The 22,839-nt window shown below is 43.9% G+C and overlaps 1 protein-coding gene and 1 non-coding gene across 8 annotated transcripts in view; one reads left to right on the top strand and one right to left on the bottom strand.

Moving 5' to 3' along the window:
- Positions 1 to 22,514, top strand: part of cacnb1 (calcium channel, voltage-dependent, beta 1 subunit) — a 272,320-nt gene extending 249,806 nt beyond the window's left edge. For all 7 annotated transcript variants that reach the window (XM_043674850.1, XM_043674847.1, XM_043674846.1 and 4 more), the window contains 3 exons: positions 6,009 to 6,104; positions 9,991 to 10,176; positions 19,710 to 22,514. In XM_043674850.1, the coding sequence (XP_043530785.1) occupies positions 6,009 to 6,104; positions 9,991 to 10,176; positions 19,710 to 20,213 (786 nt within the window). In that variant the 3' untranslated portion in view covers positions 20,214 to 22,514. The remainder of the gene's footprint in view (positions 1 to 6,008; positions 6,105 to 9,990; positions 10,177 to 19,709) is intronic.
- trnac-gca lies at positions 14,921 to 14,992 on the bottom strand. The gene has a single exon. It is a non-coding gene; the product is annotated as a tRNA-Cys (tRNA).
- Positions 22,515 to 22,839: the final 325 nt, after the last annotated feature.

Here is a 22,839-nt window from a genome sequence, read left to right as displayed (position 1 = left end):
TCGGGTACACCTGATCAGGTCCTGGGGATTTATCCACCTTTAACCGTTTCAAGACATCCAGCACTTCCTCCTCTGTAATCTGGACATTATGCAAGATGTCACCATCTATTTCCCTACAGTCTATATCTTCCATATCCTTTTCCACAGTAAATACTGATGCAAAATATTCATTTAGGATCTCCCCCATTTTCTGTGGCTCCAGAAAGGCCACCTTACTGATCTTTGAGGGGTCCTATTCGATCCCTGGTTACCCTTTTGTCCTATAACCTGGTGTTGTGTGATTTTTAACTTTGTACACCCCAGTCCAAAACTGGCACATCGAAATCATGTCTATAAATGACAACTACTTTATCTTCAGAGAGGCTTTGCACTTCTTCAGTGTGGTTTAACTATATTGCACTTATGAAGATTTAAGATGGAAAATAATATTCAGTTTGAGTATCAGACTTCAGAATTGTACAGCTTTGGAAGACATCAGTGAAATAACATGGTATTTGCCTTTTTTAAATAAATGTTTACAGCTATGAACTTACCTCATCATACTTGCAAGTAAACAATGGATTTATGCCTTGTTAAAATCTGACAACAACATTTCAGGCTCAAAACTGCAGATGCTATAAGTGATAAAGAACAAGCTGCTTCATGCTTGAGTTGTCAAATAGAGACTGACGTTAGACATTAGGACAGGCAATGTAAAACCAAGCCAAACGTAGGCTCAAGAGAAAGCTCTCAAGTAACAGAGACAGAGAAAGATATTATTAAACTGGAGAGGGTTCAGAAAAGATTTCCCAGGATGTTGCTGGGAATGGAGGGTTTGAATTATAAGGAGAGGTTGGATTAGCTGGGGCATTGAAGTGTAGGAGGTTGACAGGCGACATTATAGAGGTCTATGAAATCATGAAGGACATAGATCAGGTGAAGAGCATAAGTCTTTTCCCTAATGTGGAGGTGCCGGTGTTGGACTGGAGTGGACAAAGTTTAAAAAATCACAAAACACCAGGTTATAGTCCAACAGGTTTATTTGGAAGCACTAGCTTTCAGAGCCCTGCTCCTTCGTCAGGTAGCTGTGGAGCAGGACCATGAGACCCAGAATTTATAGCAAAAGATTACAGTGATATGCAACTGAAATGATATATTGAACAAAAATCTAGGTTTGTTAGGTTAACCATTTTATCCTTAAGGTAGAGGAGTTCAAGACTAGGGGGCATATTTTTAAGGTGAGAGGGAACCTTTTTACACAGAGGATGGTTTGTGTGTGGAATGAACTGTCAGAGGAAGTGGTAGCTGTGGGTACAGTTATAACATTTAAAAGGTAATTGGATAAGTCCATGAATAGGAAATGTTTGAAGGGATATGGGCCAAATGCAGGCAGGTGGGACTAGTGTAGTTTGGGAAGATGGTCGGCATGAACTAGTTGGACCGAAGGGACTGTTTCTGTGCTCTGACTATATGACTTTCCCACCTATCTTTGTGTCGTCAGCAAATATGGCTACCTCAATCGCTTCACCCAAATCATTGATACACATTGTAAAGAGTTGAGGCCCCAGCACTACCCCCTGTGGCACGCCATTTGTGACATCCTGCCACCCTAAAAAAAGAGCCATTTATTTCTACTGTCTGTTTCCTGTTAGCCTGTCAATCTTTAATCCATGCCAATATGTTACCCACACACAAAGAGCTTTAATTTTCCACAATGGCCGTCGATGTGGCATCTTATCAAATGCCTTCTGGAAAGCAATTTCCAGAATGTCAGACTGCTCTGTTAGATTGTCCTTTGACTACTTTTCCCCCTCAGGTACTGTACCCTTCCATCCCAATCCAATCTTCAATAGTCCCACTGCTTCCTATCCTAGTCTCAGGCTCCACTGTTTATGTCAGGATCATGTTTAATCATGAGAGGAGCTTTCAGCCGCAAATCTTTTATTTTCTTCCCATTCCCATGGGATGAGGATGTCACTGGCTAAGCAGCATTTATTGCCAATCCGAAGAGGTAGTTAAGAGTCAACCACATTGCGGTGAGTCTGGAGTCACATGTAGATCAGACCAAATAAAGGGGAACTCTTAATTTCAGTTATTTTGTTTTAATTGAATTTGAGTTCCACCATCTGCTGTGGCTCAAACCAAGGTTTCTAGAACATTCCCTGGGTCTCTGGATTAACAGTGCAGCGATAATACCACTAGGCCATCACCTTCCCTTGCCATATCCCTACCCGCCATATCCCTATCCTATCCCTACAATCGCCAATCCCACCTCCATATCATCATTTGACTCTGTCATTTCTGTAGCCCATTTACTGCTGAACTCCTTACCTGTGAATTTGTTAGTTCCCAATTGGGAACACAGTTCTGGCTAGCCTTTCACATTCCACCCTTCGTAAACTTGAGGTTATGACTCACAACAAGACTTATTCACTTATAATCCCTGTGCTCACTGATGTACAATGCTCCTGGTTAAGAAACAGCTTAATGATAAAATGCTCATCCCTATTTTCATGTTCCCTATTGCCTTGCATGACCAGCAACTCCCCCCACCCCAGCCTTAAATCATGTAATCTTTAGGGAACATCTCTGGGACACCCGCACCAATCAACCACACTGCCCTGTGGCCCAACATTTCAACCCCCCCTCCCACTCTGCCGAGGACATGGAGGTCCTGGGCCTCCTTCACCGCCGCTCCCTCACCACCAGATGCCTTGTACTCTATGCTACTTTCTCCCCACCCCCACCCTCCTCTCATTTATCTCTCCACCCTGCAGGCACTCTGCCTCTATTAATTATGAAGGGCTTCTGCCCAAAAGGTCAATTTTCCTGCTCTTCGGATGCTGCCTTAGCTGCTGTGCTTTTCCAGCACCACTCTAATCTAGACTCTGGTTTCCAGCATCTGCAGTCTTGTTTTTACCTAGTTAAATCATGTAATGTCTTTCCACAGCCTTCTAAGGTTTCTATGCTCCTGGAATGCTGATCTCTACATTGAGAGGACTACACTAAAAGGATAGAGATATTATGCTGCAGTGATACAAACCTCTGGTTGGACCCCATTTGGATGGCACATGTGGGCACCACACCTTGGGAGGGATAGATTGGTCTTGAAGGGAGTACAGTGTAGGTTTACAAGAATGAAGCCTGGACTTAAGGGGTTAGGTTATGAGCAAAGCTTATACAAATGAGGCCTGTTTTCTCTAGAACTTAAAAGGTTAAGGGGTGGTCTGATTTAAGTCTTCAGGATATTAACAGGAAAAGGCAGGGCCAATAAAGATAAACTATTTCCACTGACTGAGATTCTAAACCTGGGGGGCATTGTCTGAGAATTAGGGCCAGGCCGTTCAGGAGAGATATCAGGAAGAGCCTTTACCTTCAAAGGATGGTCGATGTTTGGAACTCTTTTCCACAAATGACAGTGGATGCAGGATCAGTTGTTAACTTTAAATCTGAGATAGATACATTTTTGTTAAGGAAGGATATTAAGGGATTATAGACCAAAAGCAGGTATAGAGGTAGGCCATCGATCAGCCATAATTCAGGGACAGGCTCAAGGAGCCGAATGCTCCTTTGTTCTCCAATCTTAATCCTTCCATCATTGGTGGTTGGGCATTAAACTCTGGAATTCTCTTCCTGTCTCTCTCTCTCTCTCTCTTTCTCTGTCCTTTTCTTTAACACATTCCTTGCAACCAACCCTTTTTCCATCTACCCTTATGTCACCTGTTATGGCTCAATGGCAGATTTTGCTTCATAGTGCACCTGTAAAGGATATTTTGTTAATCTAAAGGCATTACATGAATTTAAAATGTTATTGAATTGAAGAGAAGGTGCTATCTTCAGACATATCTTCATTTTTGTTAATACTTTGGTGGAGCATGTTTACACCAGGATCTAACACTAATGTCTGAATGTGCAATTGCTGAAAAAGCTTACTCAGTTGCGAAATCTGCTGTTGGTATATCTGGGACATCGGCTTTGACCCAGTCACAGTCTCTTTTGTAACTTTCTGCAAATAAGCTATTTGAAATGTGTAAGGGTAGTGTAACTAGATCAAAAACAAAACCTCAGCAGGTCTGGCAGCATCTGTGTTGTGATGAAGAGTCACCAGACTCGAAATGTTAACTCTGCTTTCCTGCCACAGATGTTCCCAACCCTGCTGAGTTCCACCAGCAAGTTCTGGTTTTTTTTTTGTTTCAGATCGCCAGTATTTGCAATTCTTTTATTTATTTTCGTATAACTAGTAGTTCTCATTTGTATATTAAATGTAGAAAATTTAAATAATCCAGACATCAAAACCAAAAGTAAAAGCTAAAACAAACTGCTGCTACTAGAATTCTGAAACAGAAATTACTGGACAAATTCAGCAGGTTTGACACCATCTGGGGAGAGAGAAACAAGAGTTAATATTTCAAGTCCAGTGTGACATTTTTAGAAATATAGTCCAGTAATATATTGTGTTGAGTTGTTCAACTACAGAGGTCTAGAAATGTTTACATGATTTCAGTGAGGCATTACTGTGTATCAGAGAAGATGTTGCAATGAGGTTAGTGTGTGTTACTGGTGTATCAGAGTTTTCCAGTGCAGAGTTATACTGAATGATTACCGTGAGGGGTTACTTTATGTCAGATTATATTAACGAGAAGTCAGTACACAGTATTTATTGATTTTCAGTGTGAGAGGATTCAAGCAGGGTTGTCTTGCTGTAAGTAGACAGTGCATAGGTAAGGCCACACCTGGAATGTTGTGTGAAGTTTTGCTCTCCTTACCTGATGAAGGATGTTCTTGCTCTTAAGGGAGTGCAGGAAGGTTTACCCCATTGATTCCAGGGATGGCCGGACTGATGTATGAGAAGAATTGAGTCGGTTTTGATTGTGTTTACTGGAGTTGAGAAGAATGAAGGGGCATTCATAGAAACCTATAAAATTTTAACAGGACTAAACAGGTTCAATGTAGGAAGGATGTTCCTGATGATGGGTGAGTCCAGAACCAGGGGTGTTATTTTAAGGCTAAGGGGTAAACCTTTTGCGACTGAAATGAGTTGGGAGTGGCTCAGTGGTTAGCACTGCTGCCTCACAGCACCAGGGATCTGGATTCAATTCCATCATCGGGCAACTGTCTGTGCAGAGTTTACCCGTTCTCCCCATGTCTGCGTGGGTTTCCTCCAGATACTCCGGTTTCCTCCCATAGTCTGGTGATGTGCAGGTTAGGTGGCCTGGCCAGACTAAATTACCCAATGTGTCCATGGATGTGCAGGCTCAGTAGATTAGCCACGGGGAATGCAGCTTTAAGGTGGGGGATTCTGGATTAGTGATGCTGGAAGAGCACAGCTGTTCAGGCAGCATCCAAGAAGCAGCAAAATCGACGTTTCGAGCAAAAGCCCTTCATCAGGAATAAAGGCAGAGAGCCTGAAGCGTGGAGAGAGAGAGGAGGAAAACTTCTTCAAGGCAGGCATCCTTGCAAGAGGATTCGCAGTAGGGTTAAGGTGGGGGAGGTGAGTGGGATGCTCTTTGGAGGATCAGTGTGGACTTGATGGGCCAAATTCGACAGTGTAGGAATGTTATGAGGGGAAATGTCTTCACCCAGAGAGTGGTGAGCCTGCGGGATTCACTACCACAGAAAGTGTTTGTGGTCAGAACATTGTATTTTCAAGAAGGAGGTAGATGTAGCTCTTGTGGCTCAAGGGATCAAGGGGCATTGGAGGAGGGCAAGATGAGAATATTGACCTCGATAATCAGATATGATCCTCATGAATAGTGGAGAAGCTCAAGGAATCCAATGGCCTACTCCTGCTCCTATTTTCACTGTCTCTATGTACCTCAGTGAGAGGTTACAAGTGTGTTGGAAAGACTAACAGTAAGGGGTTGTGATGTGTCCGGGTCACAGTGAGAAGCCATCATAATGAGCTGGAGATTACTGCTATCCAAGTGTATTGCAGTGAGAAGCAGTTGTGCAATAATGATACAGATAAAATGTAATGTGCACCAAGATGTGAAATGACATTAATTGTTGTGATTAATTTTTGATTATAGGTTTTACAACGTCTGATAAAGTCACGAGGGAAGTCCCAAGCCAAACACCTGAATGTACAGATGGTGGCATCAGACAAACTGGCCCAGTGTCCCCCGGTCAGTATCTCCTGCTCAGGGGTAGAGGGGGTTTCCCTGAACAGAGGGACGCACATATTAAGCAGGGTTATGTCTTCATCAGGCCTCACTCCTCCAGCATCTTCTTTATCAGTCTGTTCATGAGGCATCTGGTAAACTGGGACTGGTCTGAGAGCGCAAAGCTCTAAACAGAGGAGTACTGTGAGGAGGAGATATGTTCAGTGTTGCTGAGAAATCCTCGACAAGGCTAGAGAAAATAAAACGTAGCAAAGCTTCTCGTTTGCTCCGTTTATTAATGAGCGATTTGTGCAGTATTCTGGAGTAGACTGACCCACAGCGGAAGGGCTCCAATTTTTATTCAGTTCCTCTAAGTCAGTGCAGCATGTTTTGCCGATCTGATTGCCAAGGCATTTGGTACACTTGCCTTTATTGGTCCATGCACTGAATACAGGAATTGCGATGCCATGCTGCGGCTGCACAGGTCATTGGTTAGGCCACTTTTGGAATACTGCATTCAATTCTGGTCTCCCTGCTATAGGAAAGATGTCGTGAAACCTGAAAGGGTGCAGAAAAGATTTACAAGGATGTTTCCGGGACTGGAGTCCAAAGTCCACATATATGTGGGTTACATGGACTGGCCATGCGAAATTACCCAGAGGTCCAGGGATGTGTAGGTTAGATGCATTAGCTATGGGAAATGCAGGGTCTTAGGGATAGGGTAGGGGGTTGGGCCTGGATGGGATGGTCTTCAGAGGGTTGGTGTGGACTTGTTGGGCCAAATGGCCTGTTTCCACACTGTATGGACTCTATGACTCCAAAGAGTGTTTGAACTATAAGGAGAGACTGAATAGGCTTTTGCTATTTTCCCTGGAGTGTTGGAGGCTAAGCCTCATAGAGGTTTATAAAATCACGAGGGGCATGGATATGGTGAATAGCTAAGGTCTTTTACCTGAGGTGGGGGAATCCAAAACTAGAGGGCATAGTTTTAAAATGAGAGGGGAAAGATTTCCAAGGGACCTAAGGGGTAACTTTTTCACACAGAGGGTGGTGTGTGTATGGAATGAGCTGCCAGAGGAAGTGGGGTGGGGGGGGGGGGGGGGGGGCTGGTACCATTACAGTAGTTAAAAGGCATCTGGCTGGGTATATGAATAGGAAGGGTTTAGAGGGATATGGGCTAAGTGCTGGCAAATGGGGAAAGATTAGGTTAGGATATCTGGTTGGTATGGACGAGTTGGACCGAAGAGTCTGTTTCCACGCTGTATAATAATAACTGCTTTCCTTCCAGTACAATATATATTGTGGCGCTAATTTATAAGTCCCTTACGTGCTGCAGCTTTCTGCAGCATTTCCCCATTTAGGAAATAGTCTACACTTCTATTCTTCAGACCAAGTGCATAACCTCTCACTTTTATATTCCATTTGCTAATGCTTTGCCCACTTGCTAGGCTATCCAAGTCCTTAACACTACCTGTCCTTTCACCTAGCTTTGTATTATCTGCAAACTTAGTAACAGTGTCCTCAGTTCCTTCATCCAGATCATTAATGTATAATGTGAATAGTTGGGGTCCCAACACTGGCCCCCTGTGGAAATCCACTAGTCACAGGCTGCCATCCTCTTTATCCCCATTGGGTGCCTTCAAGCAGTCAGCCAATCATCTATCAATGCCAGTACCTTGCTCCTAAAATCAAAGGGCAAAAATAATTAGTGTTCAGAGATTGGGACAGGGTTGAGACTTGCTGTTCCATCTGAGCAGCATTCTTGGAAGCTGTGACCGTATCTGACTTTTCCTTCTCTCCTTACCTTGACTGGGGGTTGCTAAAGGCCAGTGTTTCACCAACAGAGTCCAAATAACTCAGAGCAGATTAAGGCGTAAATGTGGCCTGTCCCTAGTCTGTAATGAGCTTAATGATGTCCATGGCAACGACTGAATTTGCCAACTTAAGGATTTTTGAAACTTCACCACTACTTTATTTTATATTTCACTTACTGGATGGGTATTGTTGGTAAAGCTTACAATTATGATCTGTCCCTGTATACCCGTTGAGAATGTGATAATGAGCCACCATCTAGAACTGCTATTGTCTGTGTGGAACTGACACACACCGCTGTTAGGGAAGGAGTTCCAGAGTTTTAACTTGGGGACCATGAAGGAACGGCGATATATTTCCAAATCAAGATGCTAAGTGGTTTGGAGTGGCGTCTGTGAGTAATGGTATTCCCCAATATCTGCTGAGGGACTGGCCCTTCTCTGCTTTTATCCTTCGAAATGGAAGTGATTCTGGATTTGGAAGATGCTGTCTCAAGCCGTTGTGAATTTCTGAAGTGTAAGTTGTGGTGGGAGTGAACGTTTGTAGCTGTGGTACCAAAAAACAGGTTGCTCGGTCTTGGATGGTGTCAACGTTGAGTTATTTTGGAGCTGCACCCATCTAAGCAAGTGAGGCGGATTCTAACACACTCAGGATATGGCACCTTGTAAATGGTGTACAGGCTTCAGGGAGACAGGAGGTGAGTTATTCACTGCAGAGTTCCTAACCTCTGATGAAAACTGCATTTATTGCTCCAGAGAGAAAGTACATATCGTACAGGTTGTTCTGCTATAACGCGCATTTTGTTAATGTGAATTTGCTATAACATGATTGACAAATTGGAGACAGTTTTTCGAAAGCATCAACTTTTTAAACGTGCATCGGTTATAATGCGATTCTGGTCCCATTAGTTTAAATGATTAGATTACTTACAGTGTGGAAACAGGCCCTTCAGCCCAACAAGTCCACACCGACCTGCAACCCACCCAGACCCATTCCCTTACATTTACTTCTTCACCTAACACCACAGGCAATTTAGTATGGCCAATTCACCTAACCTGCACATTTTTGGATTGTGGGAGGAAACCGGAGCACCCGGAGGAAACCCACGCAGACACGGGGAGAATGTGCAAACTCCACACAGAGAGTTGCCAGAGGCGGGAATTGAACCCGGGTCTCTGGCGCTGCGAGGCAGCAGTGCTGACCACTGTGCCACCGTGCCGCCCATTGGTGCCGCTATTACAGGATTTTCTTATAACATGGGACTGCACGAGAATGGAACTACCATGTTATAGCTGAACCAATTGTATTTTTTTTAAATCACGGGAGGTGGGCATTGCCAGCAAGACCAACATTTATTGCCCATCCCTCTCCTGGGGGAGACAATGGTCTAGTGGTATTATCGCTAGATCTATTAATACAGAGAATCAGGGAATGTTCTGGAAACCTGGGGTTTGAATCCCATCATGACAGTTGGTGGAATTTGAATTCAACAGGAAAAAGAAATCTGGAATTAAGAGCCTAATGATGACCGTGAATCCATTGTTGGAAAAACCCACCTAGTTCACTAATGTTCTTCATGGAAGGAAACTGTCATCCTACATGTGACTGAACTCTCAGCACTGAAATTGACTCTCAGCTGCCCTCTGACCAACTAAGGATGGGCAATATATGCTGACCTAGCCAATGGTACCCTCATTCTCATGAATAAATAAAACAAATTGTCCTTGCTAAGGTTGTAGTGTACCACTGCAGTCCATGGGGTGTGGGCACACCCCATCATGCTGTTAGCAATGAGGTTCTAGGCTTTTGACCCACTGACTCTGAAGGAATGGTGATTTAGTTCCTTATCAGGCTGATTTGGCTTGAAGAACTTGTAGATAGAGGTGTTCCCTTGTCCCTATAGATGGTAGATGTTGTGGGTTTGAAAGGCAGTGTTAAAAGACCGTTGAACCTACTGCTCACATGTTACATGGGCTGATATGCTGGTTGCCTGGTATTAAAGCCGTTGACTCTGATGAACACGGAGCAAATGGAAGGTCAGGAAATAAAGGAGAAACCTAGTCTTCTGAACGTATGCTAACATTTTCTTCCATCACAGGAACTGTTTGACATCATTTTGGACGAGAATCAATTGGAAGATGCGTGTGAGCATCTCGCTGAGTACCTCGAAGCCTATTGGAAGGCCACCCACCCGGCCAGCTGCAACCCCCCCAATCCTCTTTTGAACCGCACCATGGCAACGGCTGCCCTAGCTGCCAGTCCAGCACCAGTGTCCAACTTACAGGTACAAGTCCTCACTTCTCTCAGACGTAACCTTGACTTCTGGGGCCCAAGTGGTGATGAAAACGAAGAAGCCACAAAACAGCAGATGGAAGCTGAAGATACAGTCTAGCCGTGAACTGTACAGAAAGGAGAGAGGGAGAGAGGGAGAGCACAGTGGTGGTGTTACTTTAAACAAGTCTTCCCAACTCCTGTCTCAGTTTGTGACCCTTTTTACTAGAATGTAGTTGCATGATGATGTTCGCTAACCATGCATTTTATCTTTTGGTCAGGAAAGATTTGACACTTGAGAAAAGAAAGTGGTGCCAATTAAGAAAGGGACACTTGCTTTTCTTCAGTGACAGGCAATCCCATTTGTCAATGGCGCATTGTTTGTGCTTCATTTTCTGTTGTTCCATTTGTGTCTTGTGAGCAGCATGCAATTAATGAGCCAGCATTTCTACTTCAGGCACATTCCCGACTAGTAGTTAGAGCTGGACTGCACAGACCGCACAGCTGAGAGTTGTGTTTGAGGGAAAAAGATGTCCATGTGACGTACAGAGTGAGCAAACCCTGATTTATACTTGGCTACACCAAACTGAGCTGACATAAAACTGAGCAGCAACTACCTCGGGCTTCACCGTCGTAAAATCATGTTAGAGCTGTTCAAAACATTAAAAAATAGATGTGTACTTCAACTTCAGTTTTGCTAAAATTGCAGTGTAACTCAGAAGTCATGTTGTTACCACAGAGAGGTTCATGTAAGCCTCAAAGAGATTCCAGACAAACCTGGCTAATGTCTGGACCTGCTGATCACTTCCTAAATGCAAACAGTGTTGATTTGTAGGTCGCAGACACTCCCACCCAAGCATTGAACATGGCAACAGCCAGTTTGGGAGCTCTGCCGATTGACCTCTGACTGATAACTGCAACATAAATGAATGTTAGAGGGATTGTGATGGCACAGGAAGTTTGTATTATTCAGAGTAATTTCTCATAGTTGACCCTTACAGATTTCTGTATCATCTGCTGTACTGTGGGGGATTAGAGTAAATGGAGGATATGGATTTTACTTTCTGAGAATTGTTTGAATTCTAGAAATTAAATGACATGTATCTTTTCCCATGCAATGCCTTGTATCTGTGCATTTGAGTTCTGGGTTTGCTCTGTGAGCGCTAGAATTTTGTCTGTGCAGTGTATACAGATGATGTTTTCAGTGGCATTCTTAACCCAATGGACTGAGACTGGAATAAACCTTAATATTTAACTTCAGTAACCTAACTTTAGAGTATAAAACCCCTTGCAGCAAAGTAACAGGGATTGCAATGATTACAGAGCATTTAGAGTAAGATTTTAGATGTTGAGAGATAGGCCACAATAAAAAACAGCCTCCTGTTCCTTTGCTTTAACATTTATGAGGTTCAAACGGTTTTGCGTTGTTTAACCACTCCTTCACCATGGCACACTCTATATTTGAAGAGTATTTTGAGTATTATGCATGTCAAATTAATGTGTATGCTACTTAACAAAAATTCATGACAATTCAGAATAGCGTTCCAGGCATTTGGTGCTCTTGTATTTCCAAGATGAAGCTTACAGCCCAATATCAGATATAATGAGTCACCAAACAAAAAAAACAACTTACAGGTAGAACAGGGAGGGGCAATTTCCTGAGTGATGACTAAGCCAAGGTGAACGCTGGACTTGCTGGGGAGTTATGTGAGTCTAACTATAGACCCTCCTCAGAGTGAGTCAGTGCCCTCAGGAAATAAAAGAAACAAAACGCATCTGAAGGTTTAATATTTTGGTAGAATCTGTACATAGTCAAATCCTTTTATTTTTTTGCAACCAGCTAGTCTTTGCCTGTTTATTCCTGGTTTAGTCAACACTGCTGTAACTTTGCTGTGCGTGATATTAGTTCTGAGAAATCTTCAGTGTCAGCAGTTTCTCCTGCGATCGTTGACCCACCACTTTCTCCCAGGGTTGTGAATGAGCTGTGGCTGAGAGTAGATGGCCTGTGCTGAGTCAGTCAGCAGGAGGTGACCAGGAAGAGCTGAAGGGGAGTTGTGCTGTCCTGTTTGGGTTAGCTGCAGCTGCTCACCCAGCTGAACAAGAGCTTATAGAAGGTGCAGGGATGACTTTAACACACGCCTTTGAGAAATAGCTTCTCCACATGGTTAAATGCTGCTGCCTGTAAAGACTTGAAGTTAGAACAGTTTTACTGGGATTTGCATGAAGGGAGGAAAAAACCTGCAGGCTAATTCAATGAGAAGATAAAAACACTTTTGCCAGGAGTTGCTGCTTTCCTGAGAGAAGGGGAATACACTGAGTCTACACCTGATGTTGAGACTAGATCACACAAGCAATTTCAACTTGAGTAAATATTGGTTCAGGGACCTCACCTGAATAACAGGAGTGAGCTGCCTCCTGCCTCTGCAGGTCGCTCCGATGGAGACGTTGATTTTGGGTTGCCTAACAACCAACAGTGGGCCTCTGGTTTAGATGGGGAAGGTGTAAAGCAGGCAGTGGAGGGCAGTAGGGGTTGATGCAGACTGTGGGAAGTGAAGGGAGGAGGAGGCCGGTGTGACTCCTCTCTCTCTTCCTCAGCTCCAGAGGTGGTTGTTCTTTTTATAGAAAAGCAACAATTTTAAGTCCACATTACTTGAAAGTTTCAACGGGTCCCTTTTACAAAGGTTAGACACCTCAATAGCATTTTCAAGGTGGCAATTGCTAAACATCGAGAGCACAGTGAGTTTGGCAGTGAGGCTAACACTAACAGTTACTGAGACACAAGATATCCTGTGTGTCTACACTGGTACGCTGTTTTATGCTTGTGAGCCAGTACATAGTTTTTGGTTTTGCACGTTTAAACTTATCATTTTTGCACTGGGTTCAGCAAGCCATTGATCTGTTGCATAGAATCTGTACCTTGCATTTCTCCAGGCATTTTCTTGGCAAAGTGATGAGCTGGACACCAGAGGGAAACAGGAAACAGCTGTTTCTTTCAGAACCCAACCAATGGATTGACCATTGCATCAAATTCAAATTGCAGCAAGGAATCTGAATTCCGTTCAGATACCGTTTGCCAGTCTTTGACCTAAATTCCTCTGTTTTAGGAAGGGTTCCCTTATTCAGATCAGCTCAGGCCAGACCTCAGAATGTTTCTTCAAGCAGTATTTATGAATATTATATACATGAGGATCTTGCGGTAGGCATCACCAGTCTAGGTATTTTCCTCATGAACTTTTTTAGGCATGTCATGATACACCTCTGAAGCAGGTGGGACTTGAACCTGGACTCCTGGCTCAGACCTAGGGACATTACCACAAGAGCTGCCCTCTTGACATTGCTGGTCTAAGCTGCTCTAGTTCAACCTTCTAGCAGAGTCTCTCTGACATGACTACTACATCAGTGTACTTCAGAGACCTGCCTGCATATTTATTAAACAATGCCTCTACACCTTCCATTGCAACAACTGAACATGCAGCACAGGCCATTTGGTCTAGCTAGCTTATGATGCCCCATATCAATTCCGTCCCACCACACTTCAGCTAACCTGATCAACATAGCCCTCTATTCCTTGCTCCCTTATTTACTGGTTTGGTTTTCTCTTAAAACTTTACCAATGTTCAGCACCTCAACCTCACCCAGTGTGTGGCTGTGTTTGATCAGTCAAGGCTTTTAAGCTGTTGAAGGGTCAGTAGACCCGAAACGTTAACATTGATTTCTCTCCACAGATGCTGCCAGACCTGCTGAGCTTTTCCAGCAGCTTGTGTTTTTGTTGCCAATTTTATGTGTTGCTCTTGCAGTTAAGTTCAAATTGTGCAATAATTCCAGTCCCTCTTCGTAGAGGAATTGAGATAAACCGTTCCCACTCGTTAACGAGACGACACAGAATTCAAGTAGTTATTGAAAGAAGCAACAGTGGTACGAGGAGAATCTTGTTTCCTCGCAGTGAGTGGTTAGGGTCTGGAACGCACAGTCTGACAGTGTGGAGGAGGTAACTTCAACTGCAGCTTGCTAAAGGGGCTTTCGGCAGTTATCTGATAAGGAAGAATGCGCTGGCCTCTAGGGAAGGTGGTGGCGGAATAAGACTCGATGCATTGATCACTTGAAGAGCCATTGCAGGCATGATAAGCCAAACACCTCTTTCTGTGCCATAAAATTCCAGAGAATACAAGGAGTGACTGTAAAAGCCCATTGGGGTTTTTCATAGGCTTCACTTGATCGAGTTATACATTCCTGCGGATTTTCCAGTTACAGACCAGCTCCTTAGATATTGTCAATCTGGTAATAACCTAGGTAGGTGCATTAGTCAGAGGGGAATGGGTCTGGGTGGGTTACTCTGTGAAGGTCGGTGTGGATTTGTGGGGCCAAAGGGCCTGTTTCCACACTGTAGAAAATCTAATGTAATCTAAAAAAAGACTGGTTAACGAGTTAGATTACATTCCCTACAGTATGGAAACAGGCCCTTCAGCCCAACAAATCCACACAGACCTTCACAGAGTAACCCACCCAGGCCTGCTCCCCTGCTCCAATATTTACCCCTGACTAAGGCACCTATCACTACAGGCAATTTAGCATGGCCAATTCACCTGATCTGCACATCTTTGGATTGTGGGAGGAAACTGGAGCACTTGGAGGAAAGCCACGCAGACATGGGGGAATGTGCAAACTCCACACAGACAATTGCCTGAGGCGGGAATGGAACTGGGTCGGTGGTGCTGTGAGGCAGCAGTGCTAACCACTGAGCCACCGTGCTGTCCCCAACAGGGCACCCAGATTTGAACTGGGGACCTTTTGATCTGCAGTCAAGTGCTCTACCACTGAGCTATACCTCTCAGACTCTAAGACCACAGAATATAAGAGCAGAATTAGGCTATTCATCCCATTCAGTCTGCTGCACCATTCGATCCTGAAGAAGGGTTGTACCCGAAACATCGACTTCTCCACCTCCTGATGCTGCCTGGCTTGCTGTGCTCTTCCAGCCTCCTGCCTGTCTACACTGGATTCCAGCATCTGCAGTTTCTTTTGTCTCACACCAGTCGATCATGGCTGATATGTTTCTCGAACCTGTTCTCCAGCCTTCTCCCTGTAATCTCCTTGATCCCCTTACTAATCAAAAACCTATCTAACTCTGTCTTAAATGCACTCAATGACCTGGCCTCGAAGATTCACCACCCTCTGGCTGAAGAAATTCCTCCTTGTCCCAGTTTTAAAGGGTTGTCACTTAATTCTGAGGCTGTACCCTTGGGTCCTAGTTTCTCCAATTAGTGGAAACATCTCCTTCACATTGACTCTATCCATGGCTGTCAGTATTCTGTAAGTTTCAATCAGGTTCCCTTCTAAGCTCCACTGAGACAGACCCAGAGTCCTCAACCACTCCTCGTGTGACAGCCCCTTCATCCTCGGGACCATTCTCATAAACCTTCCCTGGACCCCCTTCAACGCCAGCACACCCTTCCTTAGATACAGGGCCCAAAACTGCTTAAATGCAGTTTGACCAGAGCCTTATACAGCCTCAGCAGTACACCTCTGCTCTTATATTCTTGCCCTCTTGAAGTGAATGGTAACATAGCATTCGATTTCCTAACATTCAGAACCTGAATGTTAATCTGAAGAGAATCCTGAACTAGGACTCCCAACTCCCTTTGTGCTTCAGATTTACAAAGACTTTTCCCCTTTCAAAAATAGACAGTGCCTCTGTTCTACCTGCCAAAGTGCAGAACCCCACACTTTCCCAAATTGTTTTCCATTTGCCACTTCTTTGCCCACTCTCCTCACCTGTTCAAGTTCTTCTGCAGCCTCCTCGCTTCCTCAACATTATCTATCCCTCCAACTATCTTTGTGTTATCAACAAATTTAGCAACAATGCCCCCAGTTCCTTTGTCCAGATTGTTGTTGTGTGATGTGAATAGTTGTGGTCCCAACCTGACCCTTGTGGAACTCCACTAGTCACTGTTTGCCATTTCTCTGCCTTCTGCCAGTCAGCCAATCCTCTATCCATGCCAGTACCTTGCCCTTAACACGGTGGGCTGTTATTTAGCAGCCTCCTATGCTGCATCTTTTCAAAGGCCTTTTGGAAATTCAAATAGGAATCTTCCATGCCCTGTTTTAAAGTTCACTAATGGCTGCATTACAGTGCGGCGCAAAGGAATTTTACATTATCTCATCCACTGTTGCACAATCAAAGGATTTCAAATCTGAAAGAATTGAGCCCAGTGACCTCATAAAACAGCAATGTCAATACAAAAGGGAAAAGAAAGTGTATTTATGTACAAACAAAGCTTAAATTGATGTGGGAGTTGAGATAACTGGTTAAAATAAAGTTAAGCATGTCCTTGAGATTCAGAATCGCAGAATTCACAGAAGGAGGCTGTTCGGCCCATTGAACTGGCTTTTTGAGCATCATGACCTTGTGCCACCACTCCTGCTTTCTTTCCCAAACCCTTGCACACTATTTCATGCACGGTCCACACAGGGGGATATACAAGCTGTCTGCAGGCCTCTGCGCATATTCAGGTACACTTGCAATTTTGACGCAACTAACTCTTTACAAAAGTTTACAACTTCAACTATCAGTTTTTCAGTGTTTGTCTTGTGGTTCACTGCTATGTTGCCTGTGTGTGTCCTTAAGTTCCAATTAGTTCTAGTTGAAGACACAAAAGTAGAATTGAAAGGGATCAATTTTAACCTGACTCTGATGTCAGAGAGACTGTTGGGATCGGGTTGCTTCCACAAACCCTCCTGAATCCACTGTCCATTGCATTTGAACCAAATACCATGTGTGTTTCCCACCCTCTGTGGGGTGGATTAAAGTGATCCCCTTAGATTGAGTAACTGCACTTTGTGTCCAGGAGAATACTGTTGAGCCCAGGTTAGGAGATCTTACCATGTTGTAGGCAGTGCACCTGAGCTAGATGTTCTAAGTGCCTTTGGCTAAACAGGCTGAGTAATTCCAACATAAACCACTGGGAGGCAGTAAAAGAAGGAAGTAGCAGCCAAGTGGTGGCAAGAAACGGAGCCTCTGTCCAGGGTACAACATGCATGGAAAGCCGTAAGTTGCCAGAGCAACATGGAGCCCATTGGGAAGGGGAGGAGAAGGCAAGGGGGTGGGGAGGTAATCCAAATCACATCAGCGCTGGAGGGTTTCAACTGGATTTGGGACCTGCCTCCATGCACTGCCAACATTGGAGGTTGTGATGCTGTGGTTCAGACCTGCCTTCAGGCTGAGAACTCAGGAATGAGATTCGGTCTGGGGGAACCTGTGGCCTTAATGCCCAGGAGACACCATTGAGAAGTAGATCGATGTCCCACTGAGCACCTGGGTAAATCTTGTTACTGCATGTAGCATGGGGGAGGTTGGGGGGGAGGGTGTGGTGAGGAGGTTCCAGATACATCAGATAGAAATACCAGAACCATGAAGGAGAGTGATAGTTTCACTCAACATAAGTTGTCGCCATTGTTTATGAGTCCAAGTAAATCCTGACTGACAGAGCTCCTGCACATTCAGAGCATTTTCTGGTCTTTTGTTCCCATTGTTTGGTTTTGGTAAGACTTTCTGTTTTAGCCAATGCAGAGATGGTTGTGCTTAGGGAGTTGAAAGTAACATTGCTAATATGTATGTATTCCTCTTGATCGTAGTATCAAGTAAGTGTTCATTGATCAACAGCTGCTTCTAAAGCCCAGCTGATTATTTTTGTTTTATTATGGAGAACAGACTTGTGATTCATTATTGCCTGCTTCTGACTACTGCCCAGGACGAATTTCTAACCCAAATCACCTGCTATTTTGAATTTTCTTGGTTTGATCTATACTATGAAGTGTACATTATATTTCAATGTGAGGTTAACAATTCAGACACCAGCTTTCAAAGTTTATGACATTTTTACAGTGACTCAGTTTGGCAGCCCTGTACAGGTTTGCTGTTTCCTGTCGAAAAGACGAAGTAAATTTCAGGCTCACTGTATCATGGTTGGCCAAGATGATATCATCCATTTCGTGCCACTTCCCTAAAACAGATCCCTATTTCATATTGTTCTTTTTTGGATTATGGAAGATGTAAGTCACAGAAATAGACCATTTGACCCAAACAGTCCAGGCCAATGTCTACACTCTACACATGCATCAATCTTTGTTTAAATTTACTGCTGTGACCTACAATTCCCTTCTACTGTTCCCTTAATCAATGTTCTCTCTAATTTGTGTAGCCATGCAGCTGCTTTGAAGATCATGGCAATACATTAACTTCCCATTTCTCCAGCTGCTCCATTGCACGGACATCAAGGGTGTCTATCCTATTCACTTCAACTACTGTCTGTGGGTCAGATTTCTCATTCAGAACAACTCAAGGACGAGAAGCAGGAGGAGGCCATTCAGCCTCCTCCTGCTTTGCCATTCAATACGATCATGGCTGATGTCATCTTGGCCCCTACTCCACTTTCTACCCACTCTCCATAGCCCTTTAACCCATTAAAAATCTGTCTAACTATATCCTAAATTTACTCAATTCTCACCGGTCTTTTGGTAAAGAGGTTCTGCTTGAATTCCCTTTTGGATTTCTTGGTGACTTTATTGCAGATGAGCTCTAGTTATACTGCTCCCCACAAAATGGAAATACTCAGTATCCAATCTACAAAACCGCTTTGTAATTTTAAAGATCTCCATTAGGTCATCTCTCAGCCACCATTTCTTTCAATAGTAAAGAGAACCAGTCTGATAGGAACACCAGGCACTTTCTTTTACATGTATTCGTTGGCGTCACTGGCGAGGCCATTGCTGTGGGTCTGGAGTCACATATAAGCCTGACCAGGTTAGCACTACATACCTCGTTCCCTAAAGGACATTTGTGAACCAGATCTGGATTTTTTTATATGACAATCGACATGGTTTACTTACTTTAGAGTTGCACACTTTTTTTTGTCTTAATTGAAATCACATTTCATCCTTTTCCATGTTGGGATGTAAACCCATATCCTCAGAACATCAGCCAGGCATTGGAGATTGCTGGCCCAGATCGCCTCATCTCCTCTTCCTTTCTTGAGGTACCATCTTGCACATCTTCACTGCATCCTCTCCAATGTCACTATACCATTTCCTAAAATATTGACCAGAACCACACACACTTGTATTCTCAGTGTGACCACACAAAGTCCTTGATTCTTCCAATCCTCAAGAAAGTTGGTCCAGGACCCTACACCGGCCACCAGGAATGAGAACATGCTTCACTTTATGTTGCTCTTTTGTTTCGAGATGAGTCTAATTGGAACTTAATTCATAAAAGGACTAATAGTGGGAGTTCATGTTGACGCTGCTGAAACAAAGCTTTTTTGTTAAAAAAAAATGGTATTTGAGCTTTATATTTAACTAATTAAAAGAAAGAGAACTGATGGGATTGTTTGTGCATCCATGTTGCTGTTAACCTGCATTATTAATCTACTGTAAAAGACTGTGCTTGTTGTTTATTGTTAACCTGTATTTGTTTTCCACCTTCCCAAACCTCCCCTCTCCTCCTCCCTCCCTAATTCTCTCTCTGCATGGTGTGCTGTTACTAACTAGGGTCCCTACTTAGTGCATGGAGAGCAAAGCATTGACTGCTCGGCTCCTGACTTGCATGATTATCGGAATGACTCTACCAAACAGTCCTACCATCGCTTGTCATCCTCCACGTCTCAGTACAGCCACCACCCGCGGGCCATGTCCCGAGGTCTCTCCCGCCAGGACACCTTTGACTTGGGGACTCAGGGCAGCCGGGACTCGGCCTACACCGAGCCGGGGGACTCCTGTGTGGAAATGGACCCTTACGACGACCCGGAGCTCTCAGAGGAGCCTCGGAGCACCGGCGCTCGCTGGTGCAGCATCTCAAGGCAACAGGTCCGGAGGCAGGAGTCCTGGGAGGAAGAAGAGGAGGAGGAAGAGGAGGAGGAGGAGAGGGACAACCTGAACAGGCAGCAGAGGAACCGGCTCAAAGCTAGAGAGCGCTACAGGCAGAACAATGAGGAGGTTCTGTCCAGGAAACAGAGCGACATTGAGGAGTGGAACCGTGACGTGTACATTTGCTAAATTGTCCCCTTTTCTTACCCCCCGCCCCCAACCTTCGGAGAGTTTTATCCTGCTGCCGTCAATCCAAGGAAGACGAAGAATTTGGAGCATTCCTCCTTCCCAATCCCTCTCAATCATCATCACCCCCCTCCTGTTGATTGATTTGAACATTTTGCATAGGAGAGGGGATTTTGAAATCAATGCCACGTTTCCCCCTCCCTGTTTATTTATAGTGCCTCAGTACTGGGTCTGCAAAGGGGTATCTGAACCAGAGATGGTGCATTGTTAACCCTTCAAAGGACTAACGCAGTCGATGAACACGCTTGAGTATGTACTTTGCATTACTGTACACCTCTATTTTGTTTTTTTGCAACAAAGTCACCTGCCAGTGGATCGGTGGTAACCTGATTTCGATTGCTAAAATGGGACAAGTCCATCAAACAGCCAAAGCCAAGAATCGCATTTGTCTGACTGGAGGTTTTGTAGGTCTGTTTCTTTTTTGTAGATCAGGGTGATAATGTTGCTGGGTGTGAAATGTGTAAATGCCTATTATAAACACGCATGGTAGCATGAAGTTAAAAGATTGGAACCTTTTAAAAGTGGCTCACACATGGACCACTACCCTCAGAGAATGTTCCCCTTTGTTCACTCATCTTTGTTTACATGAATTTCCAGATCAAGGATGGTCTCAGAGGAGAAGAGGTGAGAGATGTTATCTTGTCTTCTACAATGCTCTCTTTTATTAACCCCACTCTCTCTATCTTTAGTGGGTGATTAGTAATATCTATTTATTAAGACCCCTTTCACAATGGAAAACTCTTCCCTCCCTCTCGTCTCTCCCAATCAATTCCGATAAGGAGGAGGTGGGTGAAGGATTAACGAAACACGTTAAGTTACATGTGGTACTTGTTATAGATATTTTTAACCAACCTGTTCAGACATGCTACTACAAACCTCTGGAGCAGGTTGGACCTGAGTCAGCACCTTCTGGTCCAGAGGTTGGGAACACTATCACTGTGCTACAAGAGCCCCAACTTGTTACACTGTTGTGAAAGGGAGTATCGTGCGGAATCTATTCCTTCCTCCACAACAGTGCAGACTGTTTTGTTCATTTAAGCATTGACTGTACTGATTAGGAATGCTGCTAGATTCTCCATTCAGACCGCATGTACACACTGCTGTGTCTGCCTGACCATGTTGGTCGGCCAACTGTTTACAATCAAGAGCTTGAGTTTGCAAAAGACACGGGCCCTCTTGCCATGTTGGGGGAAGGGGGCCGAAACTAAAACTGGGATTATTATTGTTTCGCTGTGGCCAAAAGACCCTCACTGGGATTGAGAGAGGGCCAGTAACTCACTTTGAAGGGGCTGGCCAGGTCACTGTCCTTTCATTACGGCTAGCATTGACCATTCGGAAAAGATAGGCTATCAGCCTTCGTTAGCCTGGGTGGGAGGGAGGGGGTTTCTGAAGGGTAATTTATGCCAAAATTTAAAAATGCATAGAGTAATAAATACTTGGAAGTGATTTAAAAGGCAGTGATGTAATCAGGGGATTCACATGATGCCCCTATAGCAGGTGAGATGGAGCAAATGCACTGAGTTGGAACTTTAGCCTCTTACCTTTTGAGACCTGGATTTAACCCAAACCAGACTCCTACCCTGAAAACTTCCCTTTCCTTTTCATTAAAGGGACTGAAGAAAAAGTGTTTAGAATAACGTTTATCCAATTCGTTGTAGTCACCTTAAGATTGCATGTGGCTTGACTCTGATAAGTGCGAAGTTGGCACTCTTCACTATTGAGTCGTGAAAATAGTTCCTGGAATGGAAAAACCTGGACGGTGTTTCAGTAGGGTGCAAATGTTTGGTGATTTGGGATAAAGGTGGGGATCAGATCATAGGCATCTTTACTGCACCAAAGCAAAGTAGATGGTCATGCACAGTAAGATCCCGCTGCTGAAAACAGCAGGAATACTAAATAGTTATCCAAAAACAAATTAACAGACAACAAAATGGGAAGTGTGAAGCTCTAGGAAATCATTGTCCAGATCCCGTAATTAAATCATGGCCTTTAAAATCATTCCCTACTGTCTGATATTGTTTATAATGATATACTGTTTGGATTTTCTGTGGGAGGTTAGATTTTGTTGCCAGTCAGAATGTGTGCTGGCAGTACACTCCTTGTCCTTAAAGTCTGACAAAACTTAGACCAGAGGATTGATGACGATCATTGCTGCAGGCCTTGTGAGGAAATACCTGCAGCCGACTTCTGAAAAATTCTGTGTCCAGTATATATTATAAATAAATGTTCAAATGTAAATTTTAATAAGATATCTTGTACTACATTTGTTGGTGGTCTTCCAATCCTTACTTTGTGTGTCTCCAAGATATTGTTGACTCAGTTGTCGTTTTTATTACAGATGGGATCATGGCATCCAGTTGTTAATAGGATCCAAACAGCTTGCTGAGGTAGAAACCAAAACGCACAGCTTTTCTTTATGGAGAAAGTTTATTTACATCCTCGATCATAGCACCCGCAACCCATGCCCAGTGTCGCAGCATTGAGAAATGTTTAAAGAAATTTAATATCTGCTATTTATTTCTCTTAATCTTAACAATAACATTAATAAACGTTAATGTGATTGACCAGA

Source organism: Chiloscyllium plagiosum, chromosome 33, assembly GCF_004010195.1.
Source record: "Chiloscyllium plagiosum isolate BGI_BamShark_2017 chromosome 33, ASM401019v2, whole genome shotgun sequence".
NCBI classification, from domain to species: domain Eukaryota; kingdom Metazoa; phylum Chordata; class Chondrichthyes; order Orectolobiformes; family Hemiscylliidae; genus Chiloscyllium; species Chiloscyllium plagiosum.
This window is presented reverse-complemented; position numbering and strand designations above follow the sequence as displayed.